Here is a 26,003-nt window from a genome sequence, read left to right as displayed (position 1 = left end):
GGCCTCAGGTCCCTCCAAGGACTAACTCCTGAGACCAGCCAGGCCCAGGCTTCCTTCCCTGAACCTCTTCGTGTCAAGGAAGGGGGGCAGAGTCTCATGACCTCTGGGGAGCTTCCTCTACTCAGATCCTCCAGGGTCCCAGCTGGTGGCACAGCCACAGGGACTCTGGCTCCACAGGCTTCTGAGCTGGGGGTGAGAGCTGGGGAGGCAGGGGAAGCTTTCTGTGTGGAGGTCTGCCCTCCAAGCTGCAGAGAACATTCCGCCCACTGTATGATGTGGGCACGGGTTCTACTGGCCTAAGAGAGGAGGTGAGAATGAGACCCAGGAGTCCATGAGCCCAGGCCAAACCTGGCCAGCAGCACTGGGCAAGCTGGGCTCAGGGGAAAACCCGAGGGGACCACTGAGTCACAGGAAACAAAACTCTAGAACCAGTCAGGGAGTAAGCAGCTTGGGAAGGGAGAGTGGACCCCAGCAGAGCAGAGGACTTGAGGGATAGAAATAGCTGCCAATCCTACCATGGATTAGCGGCACTAGTTTCCTCTGGGACCATCCTCAGCCATCTCCTTTCCTATGACCAGTCAACTTGGGTGTGTCCAAGTCTTAGGCCTGTCCCAGAGGGGACTGCAGTTCCTCTCTGTGGGGGAAGCCACCAGCCTTTGCTGAGCTGTGCTGACCCTGAAAAGACTAACCCCAGGGTGGTGGAGGCTGGTGGAATAGGCCCAGACTTTCTTCTGGAGGCTGAGCAGCTGAAGAAACTGGCAAGACCCCAAAAGGCCCAAGTACCAAGGTCACCTTCCCACCCCAACCCTGTCCCCTAGCGTCTGCCAGCCCATGTCTGCTGCACCAGCTGCCTACGGTTCCCACCCGCTTCTGGGGGTCCGCCTAATCTCCCATCTGTGGCTACTGGGCTGGGACATGGCCTGACAGGCGGGCCTGGCATGGTGCCCACATCATTGGGTCGGTGTTTACAAGCTGGTGCCCAGGCAGCCCTCGCCAGTGACTCCAGCTAGAACCAGTCAGGCCCGGTGAGGGCATGGGTGAGGCTGAGGGGACAGCCTCACCCACCCCTCACCCTGCCACAGGGCAGGGAACCCGGCAAGGAGCCAGGAGCACTGCAGGGGGGGTGGGTTGTGAACACTAACACACGAGAGCCAGCTCTCATGCCTGCCCCACGCTCCCCATCTCCCCATTAGCAGAGGAGAGCACTTGCTTTGCAGACAGGCTGAGCCAGGTGCAATGCACAGTGCTGCCCAGGGTCTAGCAAGTGGCTGTGGCTTCAGGCAGCCCACCCCACTTTTCTGAGCCCTCAATCTCCTCTTACAACTGGCATACTGATGCCTACCTAGCTCCCAGAGCAGCCCCAAGTACTACAGAAGCCAACAGCCTTCCTGCCTCTCATCTCATCCCCTCTAGTCTGTCTGCCAAACTCTGATGATACTCTGCCCTGCTGAAAATCCTCGCTGGCTGACCCTGCCCTACAGGGTAAAAGTCAAACTTCTGGCCTGGCATTCAAGGCCCTGGGGCACCTGATCCTGTGCTTGACTTGATCCTTTCTTTCCAGGTCTATCTCCCACTGTCCAGCCGGAACCGGCACTTCCACAGCAAACTGCCTGCCACTTGGCTCGTGTTCCATACCGGCTTCTGCATGTACTGGCCCTGTGCCTCCACTACTACAACCTCCAGGTGGGCCCTTCACCCACCTGCACACTTGCCCTGCCCTCTGGCCCAGACCCCTGCAGCGAGACTGGAGGGCGTGGGCTCAGGCTGCCACTGTCTTGGCCACCTAGTTCCAAGTAGGGAAGGAGAAGAGCCTCATTGTAAAGATCTAAAAGACAGATGTTCTCAGGGTTAGGTCAGCAGGGCTGTCAGCAAGTGTTACTTATCTTCAGGCCCCCTTCAGGGCCTGCCCACTGCTGACCCATCAGAGGTCCTCACTATGGTCAGAGCTCAGTCTGCCCCAAATGGTCCTCACTGGTTCCTGGCCAGCACCCTTCCCTGGCTCCCAAGCCTGCTCCTAACCTCTTTGAGCTAGGGCAGTGCTGACCCAGCAATCCCAAGCCCACTCTATTTTCAGGGCTCAACAGCTTGTGCACAGCCTGATGGGAAGCAGAAGGTGGGTAGTGTTGAAGATGGTGGCACGTGGCACCAGCCCTAGACCTGGGAAACAGAGGGACGCAGGGACCTGGCCACATCTGGCTGGGTCCCTCTCCCACCATGCTCAGGTGCTCCTTGCGGGCAACAGTCCAGGTGGGGTGAGCCTGAGAGTTATGGCCTGGGTGGTGGCCAGTGAACCTCCTGGATGCAGGGGGAGTGGCAATCCAGGAGCCCTAGCCATTCCTGCCGATTTTATCTGGGCCCAAGGGATGGAAAACCTGTTCCATGCAGTTTTGCGCCAGTCACGGGAGCCAGAAAGTGAGCAGATAAGCCCCTGGGAAAGGAGCCCATGTCCCCTGGGAAAGGAGCCCATGTAACTGCGTCCTGTCCCAGCACCCAATAAATCACCAGCCCACCATGTCCACGGCCCCACCAACCTACTTCACCACCACCATTGGGCCCGGGGGCACTACCTTGTACAGCGTGTTGCGGATGATCTCGATGTTCATCTCATCGAGGTCCTGCTCTGAGATGCAGTCCTGGAAAAAAGCCGCTGGAAGGAGAGACATGGTATGAGGGGTGGGCTAGCAGACTCTCAGCCTAGGCAAGAATCCTGCTGATGCTCAACTCCCCCTGCAGGGCACAGAGGACCCCTGCCACAAGGCCCATCTGGCTGGGAAGTGGGGGGTGGGGGGTGGGGGGCACATCAACCTGGCCTAGACTATTGCCTTAGAAGTGACCGAAGCCATACTCCAGGCCATGTATATTGACCTGAGTTCTCCTGCCTTCTTGCTACTAAAATTGATTTATAAAGGAGGCGGCCGGCCATAACATGATCTAATCGCCTCTGGGCAGACCCAAGCTCAGATCATGCCAAAGACAGGCTTGCATAAGAGGCTGTGACATCCTCCCTTCTCCAGGGGCAGCTGTGGATTCAGGGCCTGGCGCCCACTTCTCTGCATTTCCCAGGAGGGCCTGGGGCCCACATGTGGAAAATCCTTTTCCTCAGAACAAGGCCTGAGTATGACAGCTGGGTGAGCAGGGACCAGGGACCCAGGGAACCATTTTAGGGCTGGAATTAGAGGCCAAAGCAGAAGAGAGCCCTTTGATCTCCAGGGAGCTCATGGACTGACTGGTCTGTTTCTTCTTTAGAGATGGAAAACCTGAAGAAGCCAGCAACAGCCTAGAACTAGCTCAGAGTTATCATGAGAGGTAAGATATTGAGTAGATAAGGCTAAGCAGGTAAGGCCTATGCCTCTTAGTGCAGGACCAAGTGCAGCTTTGGGCCCAGCTGTACAATCCTGACAGCTTCCTGGAGGTGGTGTCCTGGGGACTAGCATGCTGGCTATGAAGACATTAGTTGGCGATAGCCTTAGTGCCTCTCTCCAGCCCCACTCCAAGGCAGGCAGGAGCCAGTGCTGCCTAGGGGGGGCCCTATAGGAAGCTCCAGGTTCCCCTTCCTTCCTTGGCTTCTGACATGAACTCTGCTCCTGCTGGACACTGCCTGACTTGGCCCCTGGGACCTGCTTGGTGGAGCAAGTGAAGTTGTTTGTGTCCCTCTTCTGCCTCATGGGCAGCAAGTCACTACAGCGCAGCTTAGGGCCACGGTCTGTCAGAACTCCCAAGACTCTGAGGGACCCAGGCGCCCCGAGCTCAGCCTTCCTCTGCATTCTGAGGAATCGGCCAGATTCACGAAGTTAGATCGTCTGAGTCAGGCCCTGGGGGTAGTCAGCCTGGCCCAGTGAAAGCAGCAGGAAGGGAGCAGAAGGCAGGACGAAGAGAAGAGAATGGGAGGCGAATCAGACTGGAAGAAAAAGGTAAGCAGCCATGGGTGGGCCCCACCTTCTGGCTCTGGGCTGCCCCCAGGGGTCCAAAAAACCCCACCCAGAGGCACTGACATTGATGCTACTGCTCGCCTCTCCCTCCTCCGCCAGGGCCAGGGCCGCTCACCCAGGGGCGTGTCCACCAGAATAGCATTGTAGAGCTCGGCGGGTGTCTGTGCGATGTTCACGGCCTCCATCTGCTCGAAACTGCCAAGCGGGTGGCACTTAGGCACAAGCTCGGCGATAGAGCGCTGGTGCAGCGTGCCCGTGATGAGCAGGATTACGTTGTCGATCATGTAGCTGTAACTGCGGGAGGCACACAACAGCACAGCGCCCTTAAAGTCTGGACACAATGCCGTGCCCCATCCCCCACTTGGTGCAGGCCGTCAACCCCTCAACTGCAAGCACCGCCTCAGGCTCCTCTCCCTGTCCAAGGGTGCCCCCTCCTTCAGCACCAGAAGCACAGGACAGACATGGCCCCCCATGAGGGATGCAAGGGGGGTACTTCATGCCCTGTGAGTGAGCAAGTGACGGGGAAGCAGGTCACTAACTGCCCCCCAGGGCTTTAACCAGGGTTTTGGCAGGACGTGGGAAGCATGGGTGCACGGAGGTGGGACACACAGGCCAGCTTGGGGGATGAAAGAACTGAGAGATGAAAGCATGTTCTAGGAAGAGGGAACAGTGTGTGCAAAGACCTGGAGGCATTTGCTGAGCGGCAGACGCATTCGAGGAACTGAACTCTGTCAGGGCTGGCAGAGGGAGGGGAACCAGGGCGGTGCTGCCAGCGCCTGGAGCCTGGAGGCGGGTCCCATGGGCCCGGCTGAGGGTCCTGACTTCATCTGGAGCGTGAGGGGTCATGAGCAGGATACAAGCAAGAGCAGCACAGTCACTCTGGCTGCTGTGGGGAGATGGGGGTGGGGCGGCAGGGGGAGATGGCCAGAGGAGGGGAAGGTTGAGGAGTTGGGTAGGAAGAGGTGTGTCTAGGGAAAATCAGAGACAGTGGGAGGCCCCCTCTAGAGTAAGGCCGCAGGTCAGGCCGAGACGGACAGGTAGACAGCTGTCCTATGCAGCCCACTGCGAGAACAGGGCGCTGCTTCCTCCTTTAGGGCTTGAGGCCAGTGCGAGTCATCCACCCAGGATGGCCTGGAGGGGACCCAGAGACCTGGAAGGAGCTGGGGCTCAGGTCAGTGCCCTCCGGCCCAGAAGGCCGGCTCTGGACAGCGCACGGGCAGCAGATGGGGCTGGAGAGCTGGGGCCTCCCGGTTCAGACTTGGCAAAGGGCTCTGCCTCTGCCCGTTAAGACAAGGCCACAAAGGGGCTGTGGCCCAGAGCTCTATGTAGTCACCTGCGTGAGGAATGGGGTGAAGAGGGACGGAGGGCCCCAGTCGGGCTGCAGGAGCCACAACACTCCTACGGCTTGTTACCAGTGATGAGCTCGGGGCATGAGGGGGGACTGCTCCAAGGCCAGAGAGAGGCTCCCACTGAAGGGTGGGAGCTGGCCTAGCGGCTGCTGCCCTAAACACTGAGCACAGACCCCACCTAGCTGTCAGGTGGGCCACCAGCTGTCCCGTGACAGTACCTTGGGCACCCAGTGTTGAGACTGTCCAAGGTAGGAAGTGCCCCCAACTCCAAGGGAAGAGAAGCAGGAAGGTGGTGGCCTAGGCCTCAGCTCAGGGCTAGCTACTGGGGGAGCTCCCACAGGGCCTGCCAGGAAGGCGGCAGGAGGAGAAAACCACAGTTCCTGTCCCAACCTGACCCCCACCCCCCTGCTTGCTACACACTCCCCCAGCTCCCACCCAGCCCAGCGCCCTGCTATGACCTCTGCTCTCCTGGGCTTGGGGCCAGGCAGCTGCCCTCTCTCCGCCCCAACCCGGCTGGGTCAGCTGCAGGATGTGTGCTGAGAAGAGACAGGCCTGCCTCCTCAAACCGAGGGCGGCAGACAGAGGCTATTCGCGGCCACAAGGCCCAAACGGCCAGCCTTTTGTCCCTGACCTGACCCAGCTGGCAGCATGGAGGGACTTCGAAGAGAACCCGCTAGGTAGGGTTCTGTGCTGTGGTCTCCAGTCCCAGCCCGCACTGTCCCCTACCCTGCACAGCACAGCTATCCTGCCCCTGCTGCCTCACATGCACCCCAGGACCCACAACATTCCACTTGTGACCCATCCAGCCCCACTGATGTTCCCTAAGAGAGCCACGGAAACCCCACGCCGAACCTGAAGATGCTCTTTCATGCTCTCACCAGGTTTTGGACAGGCAGGCGGGGAACACCGTACCTCTTCAAGCTGTACTATCCAACCGATCCCACACCACCAGCATCAGCAGCCCCACTGTCAGAGGATGTAAGGTACAGAGACTGCAGGCCCCAGGCCGTCACCCCACGAAGCAGATGAGCACGATGTCCCTTGGCCAGTGTCTACATACCTCCACCCATGTCCAGGTCTGCATGCCCTGACTCTACACTCCCCATCTTACCGTGTCTTCTTAGAGGACTCTCCACAAGTCAGTTTCCTTTCTCTAAACCTCCCCACTCCTTGTACCACAGGGTATTCATGTATGTTGAGCATGAGACTGGCATCAGAGCCCTCCTGACCTGGCTCGGAGGTGAGCCCTGTGGGAAGACTCCACTGTCTGGCTTTGCGGCCGTCCCTCCAGTGATGTGGAACAGGCCAGCTATGATTCACCGACAGCAGATGTGGGGGCTGGTCATAGCCCACCGCCGGCTGCCCGCAGACTCTAGAAGTCTGTTAGAAGTCCTGGCTGGGCACCAAGGGAAATGCTAAGCCAAGTAAAGCCCCCTACTTCCTTCCAAGGCCCCCCTTCTATCTAGGTTAGGCCAGCCTTGGATGACCCTGCTCCAGGCCCAGCAGCTCCCTCCCCCAGGTCAATGACAAAGTTGCTATGGCAGCAGCCCCTGCTTCTCTCCCCTGCCCAATGAGAGCCAGGATCTCCTTTTCTGGGATGAAAGGAGGCAGGGCAAGGCAGAGATGCTGCTGGCCCAGCTGTCCGTTCTTCCCCCAAGGTGAAGGCTTTCAGCAGGCAGGGAAATCCTCCTCCTTGTCGTAGTCTGGCTTCAGCAGCTGCCTCCCTGCCCCCAGAAAGTCACTCCCCCAGCCCTCCCCTTACTCGGCCTTAATAGGAGTGAGTGAGGTTCCAGCTGGTCAGCGTCTCCCTCCAGAGAAAGACAGCTGGGGAGTGGACAGGCGTCTGCCCGCCAGGCCAAAGAGGCCCTCTTGGGGTGGGAGTGGGGCAGTCTGTATTCTTCTGCCCAGAGGCCTTCCTTCACCCTATGCCTTCAAAGAGTCAGCTTGGGCTGACAGAAGTCTTGGGATGGAGTTCAGAAAGCCACTTCCTCCAAGAAGTCTTCGGAGCCCCCAGCCAAGCCCTGTCCCTCTGCTGTGCCCTCTGGCGCCACCTGCTGGAGCATGATGGCTTACTCCCACGGTCTCATCACCTTGGCCCTGGGGGCCAGGTCTGAGGCTGGTGAGGAGGCCACGATGACTACGCACCCCAGCCAGCTCAGCCAGTTGGCCTATCTACAGCTCCGAATGGAGGCTGCTAGTAATCATACTTGTGCTCAATCACACCTGGGTCCTATCAAGCCCTGCCCCAGTGGAAAGTGAAGAGATATCAAGCTATGGCTTCAGGCTTGGAAAGAAGACAGGCCTTACCTGTCAGGCCTCAGTTTCCCCTCTGCAATCAGGATGACTGACATACAGCCCCCAGCAGAGTTGGTGAGACCCTGACCCTCACCTTATTAAAATCCTGCCCTCTCCCGAGGTCCATTTGGGTCCTCCCACTCAACCTGAGCCTTCTGGGCATCACAGAGCACTTGCACCCTTTCCATCAGGCCCAGAAGAACAGTGTCATCACTAGCTGTTGCTCAGGGCAGGAGTGAGGCCTAGGCCAGCACCCCAGCCTACAGAGACCCTGCCGTCAACTCAGAGGTGGTAGCTGTGGACAGTGAAGGCTGGGGGGCCAGAAATGGGAAGCCTAAGGATACCTGATGCCTGCTGTGACCCAGCAGAGCCCAAGGCTTGAGCAATGTGACCTGGGGAGAGTGGCACGTGTGCTGACAGGCACACTGGGCATTTGAGGTCACAGTTCTGAGACAAAACTTCTTTCCAGCTGCCCACACCTGGCTGGTGACACTGAAGCCCCTGGCACACCAGAATATGAGACCTCTCCTCCCCAAGATGGTGCGGGTCACCTAGGTTCTGCCAGTGGGTGCCCTGGGCTGTAGGCAGGTGCTACCCACTGGGGATGGTCCCCTCTAGGGAGGCTCAGTTATCTAAGGTCAGAGAACTTTGAGGCCACCTGCAACTCCCCAGACACCAAACTCACTCCTCCCACAAGCCCCTCTCCTAGCTCCCCTTCTGGGGCCTACTCTCCTCTGGGAAGCCATCATCAGATGGCCCAGATTAAGGTCCCCTCCAAAGCTAAGAAGCCCTAATAGAGGCTCTGTCCCATGTCAGACATGCAAGTGAATGGCTGGGCCTGGAAGGAGCTGTTAGTGCAGTATCACATGTTTTCACCATGAAATTGAGCTGAATCATCTCAAAACCACACGACTGGTGATGGCATACTTCAGTGGGATGTCTCTCACTCAGGGCCTTTCCACTGAACATGAGGCAGCTGCCCTCACTCTGGCCACCCACTCTCTGAATGGCCTCTCGAACCCCATCTGCCCCTGGAGTCCTCTCAATGAGAAAGCCTCCTGTGACCCCTGGTTCCATCTGTGGCAACTGCCCACAAGCATCCCCAGAAGCTATCTGCACCACCACGGGCACCCATCCCATTGTACCCATATATCTCCCTCCCTCCTGGCACTGGCCCAGAGCTCACACTGGTCATGTGTGCTGGCTGAAGGCTGGCTGGGGTCTACAAAAGCACTGGATACTGTCTCTCCTCATGGGAGGACAGAGGAAGCCTTGCCCAGCTTCTGCCTGAACATCCTAAGTGACAAGGAACTCACCTGCAGGAGCCTGCCCACCATCCTGGGGCAGCTCCAAAGGCAACTAAGAGACTCTGAAAGCTGGAGCGAAGATTAACCTCTGTGCAGGTCCCAACCTCCGCCCTAGCTGGGCCGGCTTTGTCTGTGGACAGCAGTGGCATTGCTCCTGCAAGCCTCTACACCCATGATGATGGGGTATCTAGCTGATGCTCCCTTTTCTGGACATGTCTAGGGTATCTCTTTCCCAGAAGGTAACAGAGCCAGGGGATTCAGGCTCTAGCTGCTCGGGATGTGTATGGTTCCCTCAGCCTTCCCCCAATTCTTCTTTCAAATGCCCTTCGCCTCAGCCAAACAGCCATCTCCTCAGGGAAGCCAGTGGTGAGTCCTCAGGGTGGGGGAAGGTCCCCTGGACGGGAAGGCTTCTCTATCGAAGGCTTCACCCCTTTCTGCAACACTCCTTACTCCTGGTGTGACTCAGGGTGGAGGAGGTTAAGAAGGTGGAAAGGAGGAGGAAGAGGAGGTGGAGGAGCAGCCAGGGAGGCAGGAGTTAAATCAAAGAGACAAAAAAAAAAAAATCAAAGAGACACCTCGAGAGGAAGGAGACTGCTGGAAGGAGATAAGGCGGATGTGGCTCCTAATTAAGCCTGGAGACCTTGGCCACATGAAGGTCAGCGGTGATCTTAGCCAGGGCCTTGTGGTGGAATGATAGGATGGCTGGAAGCAGGCTGGAGGCTCAGGATGGAGGAGGTGAGAGAACAGAGAGTGAATGTAAAAATTTAGGCTACACGAGATGGGATTTTAATGGTGTGAGAGATCTGAGCTTGTTTTAGATGCTGTTGGGAAGAATTTGGAAGTGAAGAGGTAGGCCGTCTACCCAGAGAGAAGGCTGGAGGCAGGAGACAGATGGTGTTTAAGATGGGGAGGTGGTCGCCCCACCTTGAGGGAAGCTTGGGGAGCTACAGGGTGCTGAGTGGGGAGAGCAAGCAGCCAGCTGGGCAGGGACAGGCCAGGCCAGCTGAACTGGTGAGCGTGCCTGTCTGGCAGCAGGGAAAATCCACCAACACTGGCTTCCCCGGCTCCACTCCCGGCAGCGGAGGTGGGGGCGGTTGCCTGCAGGCTGGAGGCTGCTGGGCTTCCTCCAGGGCTGGGGAGCTGCCAGCTGGGCGGGACCATGAGCTGGGCAGCCAAGAGAGCTGCGGATGTTGGCAGAAGAGCGCTCAAATGATGGATCAGGGAACCTCAGCTGGGGAGCGAGGACAACCAAGACAGAAGGGGTGGCGGGGAAGGAAGCGAGGTCCAGACCCTGCTGAGTCCGGAACCCATGTCCCACAAGGGACTGAGAGTGGGCTGGAGGGCCCGAAGGCCATGGGTAGAGAGGGGGTGCCTGACTCAGCGGTTTCAGGGGTGGAGCGGTTCCAGGTGGTGACATGGTCTTGGGCAGCCATCGCGGGGGTGGCTGAAATGGAGACCAGAGGAGTGGGTCACTGGAGATGACGAGGTCATGGAGCAAGCAGCCACAGGCTCAGAGGGGCTGACACGTGGCTGCTGAGTCCTTCCTGGGAAAGAGCAGGAGTGAGGGGATGGGACACTGTGAGCCACAATCACCTATGGATGGAAGGGGTGGGGAAGTGACGGTCCGCCCCAGGACAGCGCTTGGCCGCTTTAAGCATGCTTGGTGGCTGCAGCCAACCTCCAGCAAAGAGCTGGCAGCCGTGAGGCCTCAGTCATGCTCAGAGTCGTCTCCAGTTTCATGGCCTGGCAGGCTGAGATCAAGTCTCTGAGGGCACCAAGATAGGCCAGGCGGCACAGGCAGGGGGCCAAGCCGGCAGCAAGATGGATGACATCTGCCCTCCGACCGCTGGCAGGAGGTCAGCCTCCTCTGGCCGGCCTAGCTGGCAAGGCCAGAACTTCACCAGGAAGCTGAGGGAGCCCTGTGCAAACAAGGCGAAGGCTGGGCTCTGGTAATAAATGCACTGCTTCCTGGTATGTCCTTCGGCCCTGGCCTTGGGGTGAAGGCCACACAGGCCCAGGCTAGGGACTGATTGACAGACAGGCACTGCAATATAAGCCCCAATGCAGCAGCATGAGATCCACCCCTTCTCTGGCCTCCTGCCCAGTAGGACCATGTTGGCTGTACACTGACAGAGGCAAGGGCAGTGTGATCACAGACCCAGCCAGGACAGCAGGGCGGCCCCCAGGAAGGAGGCTGGAGGCTAGGAGAGAGTCTGAGCCCTTCGGGTGTCCCAGGCTGTGACCCCTACCCCAGGACAGGGCCCTTTCGGCTACAGCCCCTAATTGAACAATCTCGAGTAAACGGCTGCTCCTGGCTGGGGGTGGGCAGCAGGCTTCCAGCCCTGTTCCTGCATGTGTAGGTGTGGCAGGCGTGCAGATCCACGGGTCTGGGGGCACCACCATCAGGGAATGGTTAAAGCTAGACAGTACACAAGAGAGTACCTGAAAGGCTTCCCACAACACAAGCGTACACTCCAATGATGAGGAGTGCGCTCCTGGACGCCAGCCACCCATGCCTCTGTCCACCACCTGCACTGGGCAACCACCTGGCACGGGCCATCTCTTTGTCCACCAGGCCCTGGCTCCTGGGCCATCCTGGCAGAGGGGCCTCTCTACCTCCCTGTTCCCACAGGCGTGCCTGGCAAGCAGAGGCTGCCTCATCCACGTGCCTCCCTAGCCTGGAGGACCCAGGGTCCTTTCTTGTCAGCTTCTCCAGGAGCTTCGTGGATGTAGGCCTGCACCCAAGGGTTAGAGCACAGGAAATCTTGGCAGCCAGGAGACATCATGACAGGGGCCTGGGCCAGAACTCAGAAAGGCGGCCAGGTGCTCAGCACCCTCCCCACCCTGCCCCCTGCTCCGTGAAACCCAGGGCCATGGGCAGAGACAACAGAGGAGCCACAGCCCAAACAGGGTCATAGGGCCTTAACGGTCCCTCCTCAAAACCTGACTCTTCAGAGCTCTGCCCGTTCCCTGACCCCATCCTGGGGGGTGGGAGGTGGGACCTGTGAATGTTCAAGGTGAATGACAAAAAGGCCTCCTGTCACCCCTCGTCTCCATGACACCAGGGGTACAGGGAAAGCAGCTTCACCCAGCACGACCACATGGGACACTTGTGCCACCCGACTACCAGAGAGCAGGAAGTGGCTGGTGACCCATTTTATAGGTGATGGCCTGGGCCCTGGGCTATTGAACGACCAGCCTGGCCACTCAACCTGGGAGGACCCTGCAGGCAAAGGAGGAAAGGCACTATAGAGAATGCTCACGTAATGAAGTCCAGGAAGCTGGCGAGCGGCTCATACGCATGGTTCCTCATGTGACGGAACTCCACCACCATCTTCTCCTTGAGCCGGTCATCAATGACGGACACTGTCAGTGGCGAAGCCTCATTGGCCAGGAAGTTGCCATAGTCAGTGCTCTGCAGGTGCAGCTTCAGGTCTGAAACCCAAGGGTGGAGGGTGAGAGCTGGCCGTGCTGAGCCTACCCAGGATCCTAAGTCCTCGTCCCCACCCCAACTCTGGGCCCCAGCCCCTCCCCTGCTGTTGTGTCCTGCTGCTACCCTGAGCTCCCATCCCCACCTCCGCCTCCCTGTTGGCTCAGAGCCTACTCCAGGGCAGTCAGGCCAAGGCCCTGAGATGCTCCAGACCCTTGGGCCCTGAGCCAGTACAATGGGGCCCAGAGTCGAAGCACAAGTGGAAGCATTGTTTCTCCAAACGACAAGAAGGCCTGGGAAACCCCAACCCAAGATGCCATTCACAACCTGCAGCCTTTGAGGCTCTCCTGCCTGGTGGGCTCCAGGGGACCTAATTTAGAAGAATGAGACACGGGCCCTACCCTCCAAAGTCCCAGAGAAGCAAGCCAACATACCCTGTGGCAGAAATGATGCATATGAAATTAAGGACATGCCCCATGCCGCGGGTAAAGTCGAGAGGGAACCAAGGCAGGGCAGAGGATAAGGGAGCACTCCAGGCTGGGCCAGGTAAAACGCAGACAGGAAAATGCAAAGGAAGCAGCTGCAGGATGGCATGAGCAAGGAGTGGCCTAGAGGGCAAATGAGAGGTGTGAGCAGGAGGCGAGCTGGGAAGACAGACTGGCCGTGCCCGAGAGCAGCTGGAGGCAGGTAGCCAAGCCCATAGCTCTCCTGAGCTCTTCTGAACAGAGGTGAGGGAACAGGCACAGAGGTGAGAAGACAGAGCAGAAGGGCCCTGGGGAAGCAGACAGGTGAGTCCCGGGGGATTGTGGCAACAACCAGTCTCCCAGCTTCTGCTCGTGCCTCCCACACCTCAGTCTCTTCTCCATCCCACAGCCAGAGTGCTCTTACAACACCAGGCAGAACCCCCCACCGCATCTGCACACCCTGACCTCAGGGTCTCTCCCTGTCCCCCTGCTAGAAAGTGATGAGCTCTCCTCCAATGCCCCTCTCCAGAAGCCACTCCTGCAGCCCTACCACTCTATTCCTTCACTTGGAATGTTTTCTTTGTTATCACCACTTTTCTTTGTTATCACACCCCATCCGGCATGGGGCACACAAACCACGATCGCAGGGAGTCTGGGTCACTGCAGTATCCTAGAGCCAAGAACCGAGGCTATTCTGGTGCATTTTCCTGTTCAGTAAATTACAGTGGAACAAACGGAAGACTGGGAAGAGCACTGGTGAAGACAGCAGGAGGGTTTGCTCCTGAACTCGCATATGCAGGACACTGCGGTGGCCACGGCAGCACCAAGGACAGTGGCTGTGTGGGCACGTGCAGGCAAGTGTGGATTAAGGCTCGGCAGCAGAGGCTGGCTTCTGCACGCCTTCTGTCTGCTGAGGAGGCTGCCCAGAGGGATAAGAGGAAGGGCTGCACCTGGGAACACTTCCACAAGTGCCCCGGCCATGAGTCCGGGGGCCTATAGGGCCGTGCTATCCTGGGACGCTGAGAGAGGAGGGGCAAGTGGGACACATCATCACTCCACAGACTGAGGGGACCCCTCGGTGCCCCTCCTCCTGCACCCCATCGGGAGAAGAATGCTCCCAGCCCGCAGTCAGGTGTATCAGAGAAGAGATGGAAGAATGCCTCCGAGGGAGGTGTGGAGGGAAGGAGGGAGCGGTGCTCGCCACTGTGGTGGACTCGACACCTGCGTCTCTCGGTGGCCCCTGGGTGGCACGCAGCACTCTGTTCCTTTGCGGTTCCTGGGCGTGCAGTGAACTTTAACCTCGTGAGGCCAGCAGGGAGCCTTCCTCTGCTGCTTTTACCACTGCTCTACTATTCACACCTTTTTCCCATGCCACCCAGAAGAGGGACAGAAATGCAGACAAGTCAGGGCAGGGAGAAGCCATCAGTCCCTGCTCTGCCCCAAGGACCCCACACCCCTCCGTCCTCGCCCCAGGCCATCTGCCTTGGCTCCACTCTTCCTGCTCCTCACTAGTCTGGCCAAGGCCCACCTATGCCTGAAAAAGGCACGGGTGAGAAGATGCTTCGCTCAGTAACACTCAACTTGTTGAGCATTAAACATCTGACTGTTACAGAAAAACTCTTAACTCAGGGGTTTCACTGTATTAGCAAAAGCCTGTATTTCTATCTCTAGTAATAGGTTTTATATGCTACATTTCAATATGATTGGCTCTGGATAAGTGCAGAACTTTTTTTTTAAAGAAACATGGTTTACTTGCACAAAATTGGTTGGTTTTAAGAGCCTGTTAATGCTTGCAAAGTGGTTTTGGTTGTTGTGAAACAAATGGTGAGTATGAACTGGTCCCTCTGAAATGAACTCTACTTATCAAGTCATATGTCACATGCCCTGCTTTTATATACTTTTATCTATCAGTAAATACTGTGATACTTGAAAAAACCAGCAGGCAGGGATTTCTGGCCCAAACACAGCAGGTGTTCCAATCCCCACTTGGGGAAGCCACAGCGTGGACAGCGGCTGGAAGCCCAGTCCGGCATATGGTGTTCTGGGTCAGACGGTCTGGCACGGCAGCTGGCAGCTCAAACCTGTCCATTTATCCATGTTTATCCATCCAGCCACCACAGCCAGCAAAGTCCTTCTCGGGCGGTGAGCCTCCTGCCTCTCCAGGTCCCAGCCGGGACTTGGAAGTCAGACCAGATGCACAGGGCACTGTTCTCTGGGACATTGAGTTTGGGTGCTGCACCCCAGCCCAGTCTCCTGATTCCTACCCTCCACAGCACCCAGGGACTAGGCCTCCCACCCACACCCACCCTGCCCCCGGCATCCCTGCTGCTGGAAGGCTTCCCCACGTGCTGCGCTGCCCCTCCACAAGAGCCGCGCAAGGTCTCTAGTAGCCTGAAACCTCTCTGCTCCAGCCTCACCTCTTCGGGGCTGCTCTGCCTCGGCAGGCCCACTCCACAGCTCCCCCACCAAGCACCCTCTCCTCTCCAGCTCCCACCAACTCCATTTAATGACTGGCACTGATCGGTGGGAGGCAGTACCCCAACCCAAAGTGGGAAACAAGACCCTGCCTGGAAACGGATGGGGCCCTGCTAAGTACTCAGCCCCAGGCCAGTAGCAACCTGTGTGCTGGATCTCCCAGCCATGCCCATTTATTTCACTGTTTCGGAAAAAGGCAATCAGAGGGAACATGACAGGTGTCCAGAATCCCACAGTCAAGTATAGTGGGGCAGGGGACTGGGATCAGGCCTGCTGGGTTCTCTCCACCCTCAACTCCAGTCTCCATTCCTCCCCCAACCCTTACATTTTTTACCCTTCTACCATGGCCCTTGGCCCAGATGGGCCTTTCGGATATGGACCTAGCTGCTCAGGCAGACCTTCGTTCCAGAAGAGCTGGGAGCCCCCAACCCTTACATTTTTGACCCTTCTGCAACCCACTCCAGTACTCTTGCCTGGAAAATTCCATGGACGGAGCAGCCTGGTAAGCTACAGTCCATGGAATCACAAAGAGTCACACACGACTGAGAAACTTCACTTCCCATTGGGAAGTGGCCCACGATGGGCCTTTCGGATATGGACCCAGTCACTCAGGCAGACTCTTGTTCCAGAAGAGCTGGCAGGTGAGAGGAGCCAGGGCACGCCCCTGCAGAACCTCGGAGGCCACCTGGACACTCACTGCCCACCTGACAGAGGCCCTGCACTGGCATGACTCAAGAACAACCCCTCTGACATCACCTGTGGTGCTGGTCGTTCCCAGAGAAGACAGTACATGTAAGAGGGCCAAGCTGACGGGTGGGTTCTCCTCTGCACGTCCCCCGCCCCTGGGGCTTCCCATGGTCGTTAAAGCAAACATCCTTGTGCCTTGGCTGCTGCGTTCTGCTGACACTGCATCTAGGGACTTGGCTGCTGGAAAGCAGACGGCCGGGTGGTTTCTGCTGGCTTTTGTCAGATGAGAGCAAACCCGGGAGATTCTACTGAGACTGCTGCCCAAGGCCTGAGGAATCTTCCTTACCAGGAAACTCATGTTTAAAAGCCCCCAGTGACGCTGTCAAAGGGCCACTCCAGACCACTTCCCCTGGCCAAGCCCCACTTTTCCCTGTGACCCAGGGTGAGGGGACAGCCCACCAGCCAAGGTGGCGACTTGGAGGCTGGCAGGCTAGCTGATCTTTCGGCTTGGACCACACAGGGCTCTTGAACCAGCTCTGACCCTGCTGGAGAAAGCTGGCACCCAGGCCTAGTGGCTGGCAGCCCCAAGCCCTTTACTCAGTCTTCAGGGCTGAGACAAGCCCATTAGAAACCATCCCCCTCAGCCCTCCAGCTTCCTGCTTTCTCTGAGGGATGTGGAGGAGGTGTGACCGGGGGGTGGGATCAGAGCACAGGAGGAGAGGCCTGGAACTTGTTAAGAGCTCCATGGGAGACTCGGCCACCCAGCCCTGGCCCGGCCCCCGAGGGCAGACAAGGACGCCAGGGGCTCTGGGAAGGCTGGGGCTAACTCTGCTCTGCGCCCTGAGCTCCACAGCCCCTGAGAGGTGACAGGCCCTGAGAGCCCCAGACATGCCTGGGCTGAGGCTGGAGCAGTGTTCTGGTTAGCACAGACTCGGGGGACCACTCTGGTCTACCCACAAGCCCAGCTGTCTACCCCAAATCCTCCCATCCGTGGCCCAGAACCAGGAATGTCTGGCCAGCTTGGGATCTCTCACAGCAAAAGACTTCCTCAGAGGCTGAGTTCTCATGTCCAAGAAGATGCTGCTGCTGCTGCTGCTGTCAGGAAGTTCTCTCTGAAGTCTGACTTGAAGCCCTCCTGAGAAGGCTGATCAGCTCGGTTTCCCAGTGCCTCCAGTTTCCCCTGAGGGTCTGGGACTTGCTTCTCAGGACCCCTCAAACCCACCCAAGACCCCCCAGACCTCCTCTGCTTCCCGGTGTTGCTGTTCCGATGTTCTGTGATTGTTCTTCCAACTCTGCCTCCTAGGGCCACCGAGGCCTCCTCACTGCTGCAGGGCTCTCTTGCTGGCCTCCTGTTCCACACCTTTGCTCCCTGTTCCCAAGCCCACTCTCCACACCATCACCCAAGGGCAGTCTTCCAACTCCAACATGTCGCTGTCACCTCTGCTAGCAGCCCCCGTGGCCCCCGAGTCTGACCTCCTCCCCTAGCCAGTGAGGCCCCACAGCTCCGGCCCAGCACTGCCTCCGCCTCCAGTGCTGTTCTCCAGTGAGGGTGACCCGCCTGTGAGCTCCGCTCCAAGGAAGTGCTCCCGGGAAGTGCACAGGGTACCCCAGGGAAGCCCTGAAGTCCGGGAAACAGGGCCGCTTCCTCAGGCCCAGAGGGAAAGGCTGGGCTGCCCTCCCTCCTCCACAGGGCTCCCATCCTCCCTGAGGTTGCCTGTGTCAAAGACCACTGTCCTTACTCCAGTAGGATCAGCCAAGCTCTCAGAAGGTGCCCGGGCGGGCTGTAGCCCAACACCCACCTGGTGTGGCGGTTCCTTCCAGGGCCCTGCCAGAGTTCTGGAGGGCCCACAGCCGCCACCTGTCCCTCCACTTCCTGCCTATTCCAACCCAGGTCCTCCAGGCCAGGACCCCTCAGAGCAGAGCCCTGGCTCCAGCTAGCACCTCTGATTACCACTCTCACCCTGATTAGCAAAAGAGCGTGGGGACCCCTAGCCTGTCCAATGCTCTCTTCTCTCTGAAGGACCAAGTATGGGCTTGGCAGCCAGCTCCAGCCAGGCCTTGAGAGGTGGCAGCTGGGCAGCCCTGCCTCCCACCCGCTTCCTGAAATCTTTCCTAGATCCTGCCAGCCCTGAAAGTCATTTTTTGGCCTCACCAGGGCTTCCAGGCGTGGGGCAGTACATGGTGTCTCCAGTCCCTAATCTCTGCAGCTTCTCCCCACGGGCCTGAGAAAGGCAGGAAGGGAGGGTCTTGGCCCAGGCCAGTGGTTGGTCTCAGGCTGCCCCAGGGGCCCAGCAGGCACAGAGGCGGCCCTGGCACAGTCCGCAAGGCGGGGCAGCCCCCGACTCTCGACTCACCCATGGCCTCATGGCCCATGAAGGGGCCCTGCTGGCCAGCTGGCCACGGCTGAGTGTGAGAGGACAGTGTGTTCCCAGACTTCACTTCTGCTTTTCCAGAGGTCACTCAACGATGCTCTCCTGGGGAGCTCAGGGGTTTTCAGGAATTGAGGCCCGCTGAGTGAAACCAGATGTACAAATACACTCCCTAGAGCCCAGTGTGCCCATCCTGCCACTCCCTGCGAGAGCGGCGGAGCCCTGGAGCTTGTTCCACCACTTCCCTGGGCCCAGGTGAAGTGGCTGTTTTGAAGGAACTGGCTCTGGGCTCTTCCTCCAGTGCTCGTTTGGCCCTATGAGCTCACTAATGCTGCAACTTCCAGGAGCTCAAAGCAGCGAAACTCAGACAGTGGGACAGATGGCCAGGCTGGTGGCTCAACAGAACTATAACTCCCCCTCAGCAAATGGACTGTGTTTGGGTCTCCTCTCCAGGCTCTGGGTGTCGGGGGAGAGGGGGGAACCTCTCTTCGCATCAGCTCCAAAGCAGATGTATGCACTGGCTGGCTGGCTGTGCAGGGTCAGAGTACCACATCTGGAACTCCCAGTGTGGGAGCCACAGCACACAAACCATTAACCCTGGGTTTACCTGCAGCACAGACTAAGCATCCTCTCACCCCCAGGCTCTGCCAGGGCCCATCACAGGTTCCCTGCCAACCTCATGTAAGTGACCAGCCCTGCATTCCAACTCTTCCTATCAAAGGCCAGCTTTTCCCCTTCCTACCTCAGATGTCAACTGGCATTCCCTATCCAGAGCCTTGGCATTGCTCCCACCCCAAACTGAGGTGCCCATGGCCTCTTGCTGGCCCAGGAAAAGGTCCATAGACAACTACAGCCCCACTTCGCCAGGTCACTGGTCTCAGGACATAGTTCCTTAGGTACCTTAGTGGGACGATGGGGAGAGACCCTAGGCTTTCGGGCCACAGTGACTTGAGTTTAAATCTTGCCCCGCAGCTTGACCCTGAGCAGCTGGTAGAATCTCTGGACCCAGGCTCCTGGCTGTCACCTGGTGAAAGGTCCTGCAGTGCCAGCTTCCCAGGGTAGCCACAGAAATGGTGGCCCAGAAATGGTGTTGCCCAGAGAAAACCAAGCCCTGCACAGCAGTCTTTCCCCTTCTCTGCTGGTGAAGGTTCTCACCCAGGGCTCCCAAGCTGACGGGCCTGGCCCCAATCAGGTGGTCTGTGTTCTGACTCTGGGCCATTGCTCAAGCTGTCCCCCTTGGCATTCCACAGGGTACCCCTGCCCTTCCTTCCCACGGCCCTGACCTTTCCTGGGGGCTCTGGTGTGTCCTCTCCCCAGGGGTCCTTGGGTAACGCGGGCATGCACGCACACAGGCCACACTCTGCTCTCTCCTGGGGAAGGACGAACAGAGTGGGCTCAAAATCTGGGACTCCGGTGCCTAAGCCCACATCCTACCTCATCTATGAGCAGGATCACACAGAGCTTTGGGCAGCCCAGCCCCAGGCACCTGGACAGAGGCTAGGACCCAGGTATGCACCCCCGACAATATGGTGAGCTACTGCCCTGCTGCCCTCAGGAGCTGGTGCAGCCAAGGACAGCTCTTGCTCCATGGGAAGCCCCTGGGCCGGCGTGCCAGCAGTCTTGGGAAGAACCTGGAGACTACTGCTGGCACGGTCACATGCAAGTTACTGGGTTTCAGCTGGCATGAGGCAAAGACCCTGCAGGAAAAGGACAGCGAGTTCTCCTTCCCAGGTCCCTAGACTAGCATTTTGTCTCACCCTTGGAGGCCTTTCAGTGAGGTGCGGCATTCCCAGAGGGGGGATGGGACTGAGCTGTAGCCAGGGCCCAGCTGACATTGGGGTTGGTGACACCACCCACCTGCATATCAGATACGGGGATCTGATAAGCAGGAGTGTCACTCCCTGGTCTAGGAGGCAGCAGGATGTCTGAGGTTCACCACCCTTCTCCCTGCTCCGAGACAGGTGGCAGGTGCTGGCAGAGCACATTTAATTACCCTCATGCTCTCAGGAACACCTTGTCCCTGTGGCTGGGAGAATGAAAGCATCACTCACAACCCATGAGGAAGTCAACCCATCCGATAGTCAGGAGGGTGCCAGGCGGGCGACGGTCCCACGTGCCAAAGGGAGGGGCAGAACTGGTTAAGGCTGCACCCAGGGCAAGTTCCAAGAAGCTCTCCGCTGACTGAGTGGAGATCCGCCTGGACAGCCCCTCACCAGGACATCCCCACCCAGGGCTCACCAGAACTGGCATGTCCCAGGAGACCCAGGGCTTGGAGGGCGGCTTCCCCTGTTGCCCTCCCCTGAGACTTAGCCAGCCCGCCTCACCCTGGGAGGCAGGGCCCACACCTCTGCTGCTGCCTGTACTTTGACCCTGAGCAGGCTCTTTCTTTTCCAGGCTCACCACCTCAGTTACAGAGCCTGCAGGCTGGAGTGGACCTGGGGCTTCTTGGCAAGAGCTTCTTTGCACTTTCCCAAAGATGTAAGTCTGCCTGGGTGTTGAATGAGAAGAGGGATAGACGTCCAGTGTGGCTAGGTGCCAGGCAGCCCAGGAAAAGGCCAGCTGTGGCAGGGAGCTTCTCAAAAGCTGGCTTGTGTCCTGACAGGCTCCTGGGTCCGCTGGTCCACACCACCTGAGCAATCCTCTCTGCCCTTAGTGCTTGGCTTCTGTTCTACATGCATTGTCCTCTAGAAGAAGGACCCAAAGAAAAATTGGAGCTCACTTCAACTAGGGAAAAGCAGTTTTAAGACCCCCAGGGGCTGCTGTTCCCAGTAAAATTTAAGCCAAGTCAGGCTGGATCCTGGAGGGGCATCTTGCCAGCTCCACAGTACTTAAGAGTCCAAGCTATGGAAATACTCACGGTGCTGAGACCTAGGGCCTGTGGATGGGCTTAGAGGATCAGGCCTCATCTGGGGCTGTCTCAGCATGAAGTCTCATTCCCTGAAGCTCACAGAAACAAGACCAAGCAACCTGGGCCAGAAGCAGAGTTGACCCACTCCATACCCACACCCAGCTGAGTCAAGAGGCCTGGGCCAGGCAGGAAGTGGCAGGAAGTAGCATCCACGCTGGTCCTGTCCTGCATCACAGACTCCTCACACACCCTGCTCTAGGGGCTGACAGGACACACGCAGGAGAAACAGTAAGACACCAGACTGAGCCTGATCAGTACTCAGGCCCTGGGAGAGAGGCAATTTCCCTCTCAGGGAATCTCATAGCAGAAGTTAGGTTCAAATGATGGCAGTCAGTGGAAGAGCGGGGGTGACAGGGAGGCATGGAGCCTGGGCCAGGCCTGAGGGATAACACTCCAGGACTCTCACTTTCCCTAAGCTTTGCCACATGGCATCTGGCTTAGAGGTTAAAGTATTGAGGGTGGGGAGAAATGAGTGAGCTACAACCCATGACCAGCAGCCTTGGGCCCTGTGTGTCAGGTCATGGGTCATAGCTCACCTGTATTCCTCAACTCCCAAACCTTAATTTCCACACTGGATACCGTGTGGCAAGACACCTGGGGGGATGGAAAGCACCCCAGAATCAGGGTCTCTTTCACCTGACCACCCCTTCCCAAGTTGGAGGCTGGGCACCAAGAGGCACAGTACAGGTAGTCTTCAGTGAATAAGTGAAGGAAACTATCAAAAAATCTAGAGAGATGGGACTGGAGGAGCCAAGATAGATGTCAGGAGGCCATAAGCAAGGCCTTGAGCCTCACCTGGTCCCAGTTTCCCTGGGAAGCTACGAGGGTTGGATAAGGTTACTTGCAGGGGCCCAGTCAGCTCTGATATTCTACTCTGATCAAGCCTGGATCTCACTGACTCTCTGCAACTCCAGTCCCTGAGGGCCATGCAGGAGCTCAGGGTGAGCCCAGTGGCCTGGCTACCCTGAAACAGCCCTTTCAGAGCTCACAACAGGTGCAGGGAAGGCCTCGGGCTGTGGAGCAGCAGCAAACAGGAGAGGCCAAGCTGAAGCAGCAAAGATACCACAGACGACTCCTTGGAGGGGGAAGCCCCATCCATCAGCCAAACACAAAGCCTCAGCTGAAGTCAAAGCCTAAAAACCATTGCCTGAGCGGCCAAAGCGGGGGATAAGCTCTGGCCCAGGGCCAGGCCAGGGTTGGCCAGGAAAGTGGGGCCTGGTCCTCAGTGGAGGCTGTTCCTCCACACATCCCTTTACCTTTCTTAAGTCTGCCCCCCACCAGGACCACCCACACTCACATGGTAGTGGGGTTGGGGTGGTGGTGGGCAGTCGCACCCTAGGCCCTGGACCTGCAAGGTGAGCTACACGGTGCTGGGTGCAGATGGGCAGAGCAGGCACCAGGCCCAGCACACGTGGCCCTTCAGGGCCTTGATTTTCCTCTCTTTAAAAGAGGAGGAAGGCCATTATTCCCATGCAGAGTAGTTTTTTTTTTTTTTTTTAAATCATCTAGGAGTGGGTGTTGGCTGAGGCAGAAGCCAGGGAGGCCAATGGAAAGACTACTCCAAATTGGGGTACAAGGTGGAGAGTTGTCAATTACCTGATAACCTGACTGTGTGTACCTATACCCTATAGAGCCTGGGGTGCCTGATTTGGTCTCTCCCAGAGTCACCCTACACACATGTCCCTGTGTATACCACAGGCACCCCTACATGCCCCCCCAAAGTGCTGAAGAAAGCTGGGAGGAGAGGAATCTGTCTTGAGGATGAATTTTCCATCTCCTGGAAGGACGAGAGTAGAAGAACCAGAGTGGAGGCCACCCAGGGAAGGATGGTGCTTCTGGGAGCCTGGGGAGCACGGCCTTGACTCCTGGCAAGCTTAAGCTCCTACCTGGTGCCCCCAAGACCCTTGATTCATAGCTGGCACACTGCACTGAAGCTGCTGCTCCAACTCTGAGGACTTCCAGTGTGACCCAGGTGGAGGTAAATGAAGACAACTTGGAGATCAAGCCTGCAGCAGTCTGCACTGGGCACTATGGTGGACAGCATCCCAGGAGAATTCCCTGGCCTTCCTCTTCCTCACTCAGGAAGCAGGGGCACAGGGAGGTGAGGGTGGGAAGAGATGGACAGACAGGAGACACTGAGCCACAAGCCCTATATAACCTGGGAAGGCTGACTGGAAACTTGGGTGAGGGAAGCAGGGCCCAGGGCAGAGTCCCAAGGGGACAGAGGCTTAAGGCAGATGCTGCACAGAGAAGCAGAGGAGATGCGACAGTGGGTCCAGCCACACCCTCTTCCCCGGCCCTCAGACAGCTGAATGGTCCTGGTGCACCCCCTTGTGGCCAAAGGGAGGATGGCACTGTCAACAGTCCAGAGCTCGGCTCTGGCTCCGTGATTGTAACAGCCTTGGACTCCAGGTACGTATTTCCCCAGGGGTTAAATGGGGGAAAAGGCTGCAGGCACCTGCAGAGCCAAATGGAACAAGAAAAGGACTGGGGTGGACATTGAATCTGGTCATGAGGGACTGGTCTGTCTTGCATCAGTGCAATAAGTGACCTTCTAAGGTGTAAGAGTGAACACCGTGCAGAGGAAGCCTGGGCATGTTCAGCCCTCTACACTCTTGTCCTCCAGTTCCCCAAGACCCTCCCAAGGCTCCATATCCCTTAATTCAGCTCTCTGCTCCCTGTCTCTGCTGCTGCTAAGTCGCTTCAGTCATGTCCAACTCTTGTGCAACCCCACAGACGGCAGCCCACCAGGCTCCCCCATCCCTGGGATTCTCCAGGCAAGAACACTGGAGTGGGTTGCCATTTCCTTCTCCAAATCATGAAAGTGAAAGTACAGTCGCTCAGTCATGTCCGACTCTGAGCGATCCCATGGACTGCAGCCTACCAGGCTCCTCCGCCCATGGGATTTTCCAGGCAAGAGTACTGGAGTGGGGTGCCATTGCCTTTTCCAGCTCCTTGTCTTTAATGCCTAATAATATATCCTTTTTTTTAAAGTGCTTAATAACACAAAAGCAGAACAATCTACAACATGGTGCACTCCTCCCCCATACCTCACATCCTAGCCCCCTGCCAAAACCCAAAAAGAGTGATTTCTCATCCAATCACACAAATACCTACTGAGCATTCACACTGGTGGGCACTGTGCTGTTGAGAACTAACAACATGCAAGTGATTCGTTTCATTTTACAGATGAGCAAACCAGCTTCAAGGCATTAAATCACAATGGACAGCGTCACATGGTTGGCCAGAAAGGGAGCCACAGTCTCTTGCTGCCTGGCCTCACACACAACTTAAGAAAGGTCCTGGTGACCCAGAGAGGCCGGTGATTTACAAGAGAGACCATTACATCATGTGCTCACACCTCTTCATTCTTGATGTCAACCCTCCTAACAAGCTGGAGCATGTCTGAAAGCTGAGCCCAAAGCACAAGAACAGCTACAAGTAGGAAAAGATGTCTAGTGTGCTGTAGTCGACACTGCTGACCACATGGGGCCAGGGACAAACCACTGGAGGCAGACCTGGGCCCTCAGAGACTGTGGCTTGGTCCCATTTCATTTAACATCTAATGGCCCTAATTCAAGAGAAGCTCTGCTATGTTCAGTGTAGGCTGCTATGAAAGCAGGAAAGCAAGACTAATACATTCCAGAAAGGGGTTATGCAAGATGTTTAAAATCTGGATCTTTCCTTCTCTGCCATCCAGAAACCCTGGTCACCCTGGAAGTCTCATCTTTAAGGGTCCTGAATGGCTGACATTTGCCTGTGCTGAGGTCACTTCAAAAGGCCCTGTGGTTCAGACACTGGCTCCACCTCAGAAACCAAGCCCAAGAAATCAGTGAGAAAACTGAGGGACAAGAGTGTTATTACCCACCAGAGCAAGTTCTGACATGAACTCCCAGGGCAGGGCTTCTGAAACAAGGGTTATCAGTTCCTGTGTGGACTGTCCTGACCATAAACAGCTTCCCAGATAAAATCAAGCTACAGTATACACCAGTGCAAGGTGTAATCAGTGAAGAGAAAAAAAGAAGTGTATGGGGGGTTGGGGGAAGGCAACAAAGGGAAAAGAGAAAAATGGACAGGTGGGAGGTGAGCTGAATATGGACGGGGCTCTGGGACTCTGTTCTGAGTGACATGAGGGCCTGGGCCTCATGCATCCCTTGGACTCTTGAGTCTTCTGGTGTAAAGAGAAGGGAAGGGGGTTGATGGGGGCTCCCTAAGAGTCAGACCAGCACTACAACGCTGTGAACAAAAATCTGGAAGAATGCCCTAGCGTCACCAGCAGGGGTCTCGGCTTGGATGGCTGATGGGTTAAATGCGTTCTCTTTGCTCACCTATATGTTCGAATTTCTCTTATTTTAGATATCTTCAGCAGATATTTTAAACGATAAAACGTTTGTTCAATACAACACATTTGAACGATGGAAGAGTACTTAAAATTAAAGACTGACATATTTCCCCTCCCAGTCCCTCCAACCCTTCCTCTGCAGAGGCTGCCACTCCAGGTTGGTTGTCTACGCTTCCAAACACATTTTCATGTGCACATTACCTGGTGTTCTACTAAAATGAGACTATATTACACACAACACTCTGCAACTTCTCACTTAACAAGATATTTCTAAATCAATCTTCATGGAACATCACATTTTTGAGCACCTGAATAGTATTCCACTGTGAGCACAGACCATGGTTTATTTAACCATTCCCCTGTCCACAGCAATCCCTCTGGTTCGAACAGGTTGCAGTTAGTTACCTCCAAGGCTGGTGCAGACACCTCTGTGCATGCCATCCTGTGC

General features: G+C 57.1%; 1 protein-coding gene across 2 annotated transcripts in view; it reads right to left on the bottom strand.

Annotated features, from left to right (window-relative positions):
- Positions 1-26,003, bottom strand: part of ATP6V0D1 (ATPase H+ transporting V0 subunit d1) — a 39,271-nt gene that overhangs the window by 1,952 nt on the left and 11,316 nt on the right. The window contains exons 1-4 of one of the 2 annotated variants that reach the window (XM_027516265.1): positions 13,517-13,770; positions 6,390-6,485; positions 4,045-4,223; positions 2,568-2,647 (exon numbers count right to left, since the gene is read on the bottom strand). In XM_027516265.1, the coding sequence (XP_027372066.1) occupies positions 2,568-2,647; positions 4,045-4,223; positions 6,390-6,485; positions 13,517-13,755 (594 nt within the window). In that variant the 5' untranslated portion in view covers positions 13,756-13,770. Of the gene's footprint in view, positions 1-2,567; positions 2,648-4,044; positions 4,224-6,389; positions 6,486-12,143; positions 12,316-13,516; positions 13,771-26,003 lie in introns of those variants that run through there. The other variant, XM_027516266.1, reaches the window with a different exon arrangement.

This window comes from Bos indicus x Bos taurus, chromosome 18 (assembly GCF_003369695.1).
Source record: "Bos indicus x Bos taurus breed Angus x Brahman F1 hybrid chromosome 18, Bos_hybrid_MaternalHap_v2.0, whole genome shotgun sequence".
NCBI classification, from domain to species: domain Eukaryota; kingdom Metazoa; phylum Chordata; class Mammalia; order Artiodactyla; family Bovidae; genus Bos; species Bos indicus x Bos taurus.
This window is presented reverse-complemented; position numbering and strand designations above follow the sequence as displayed.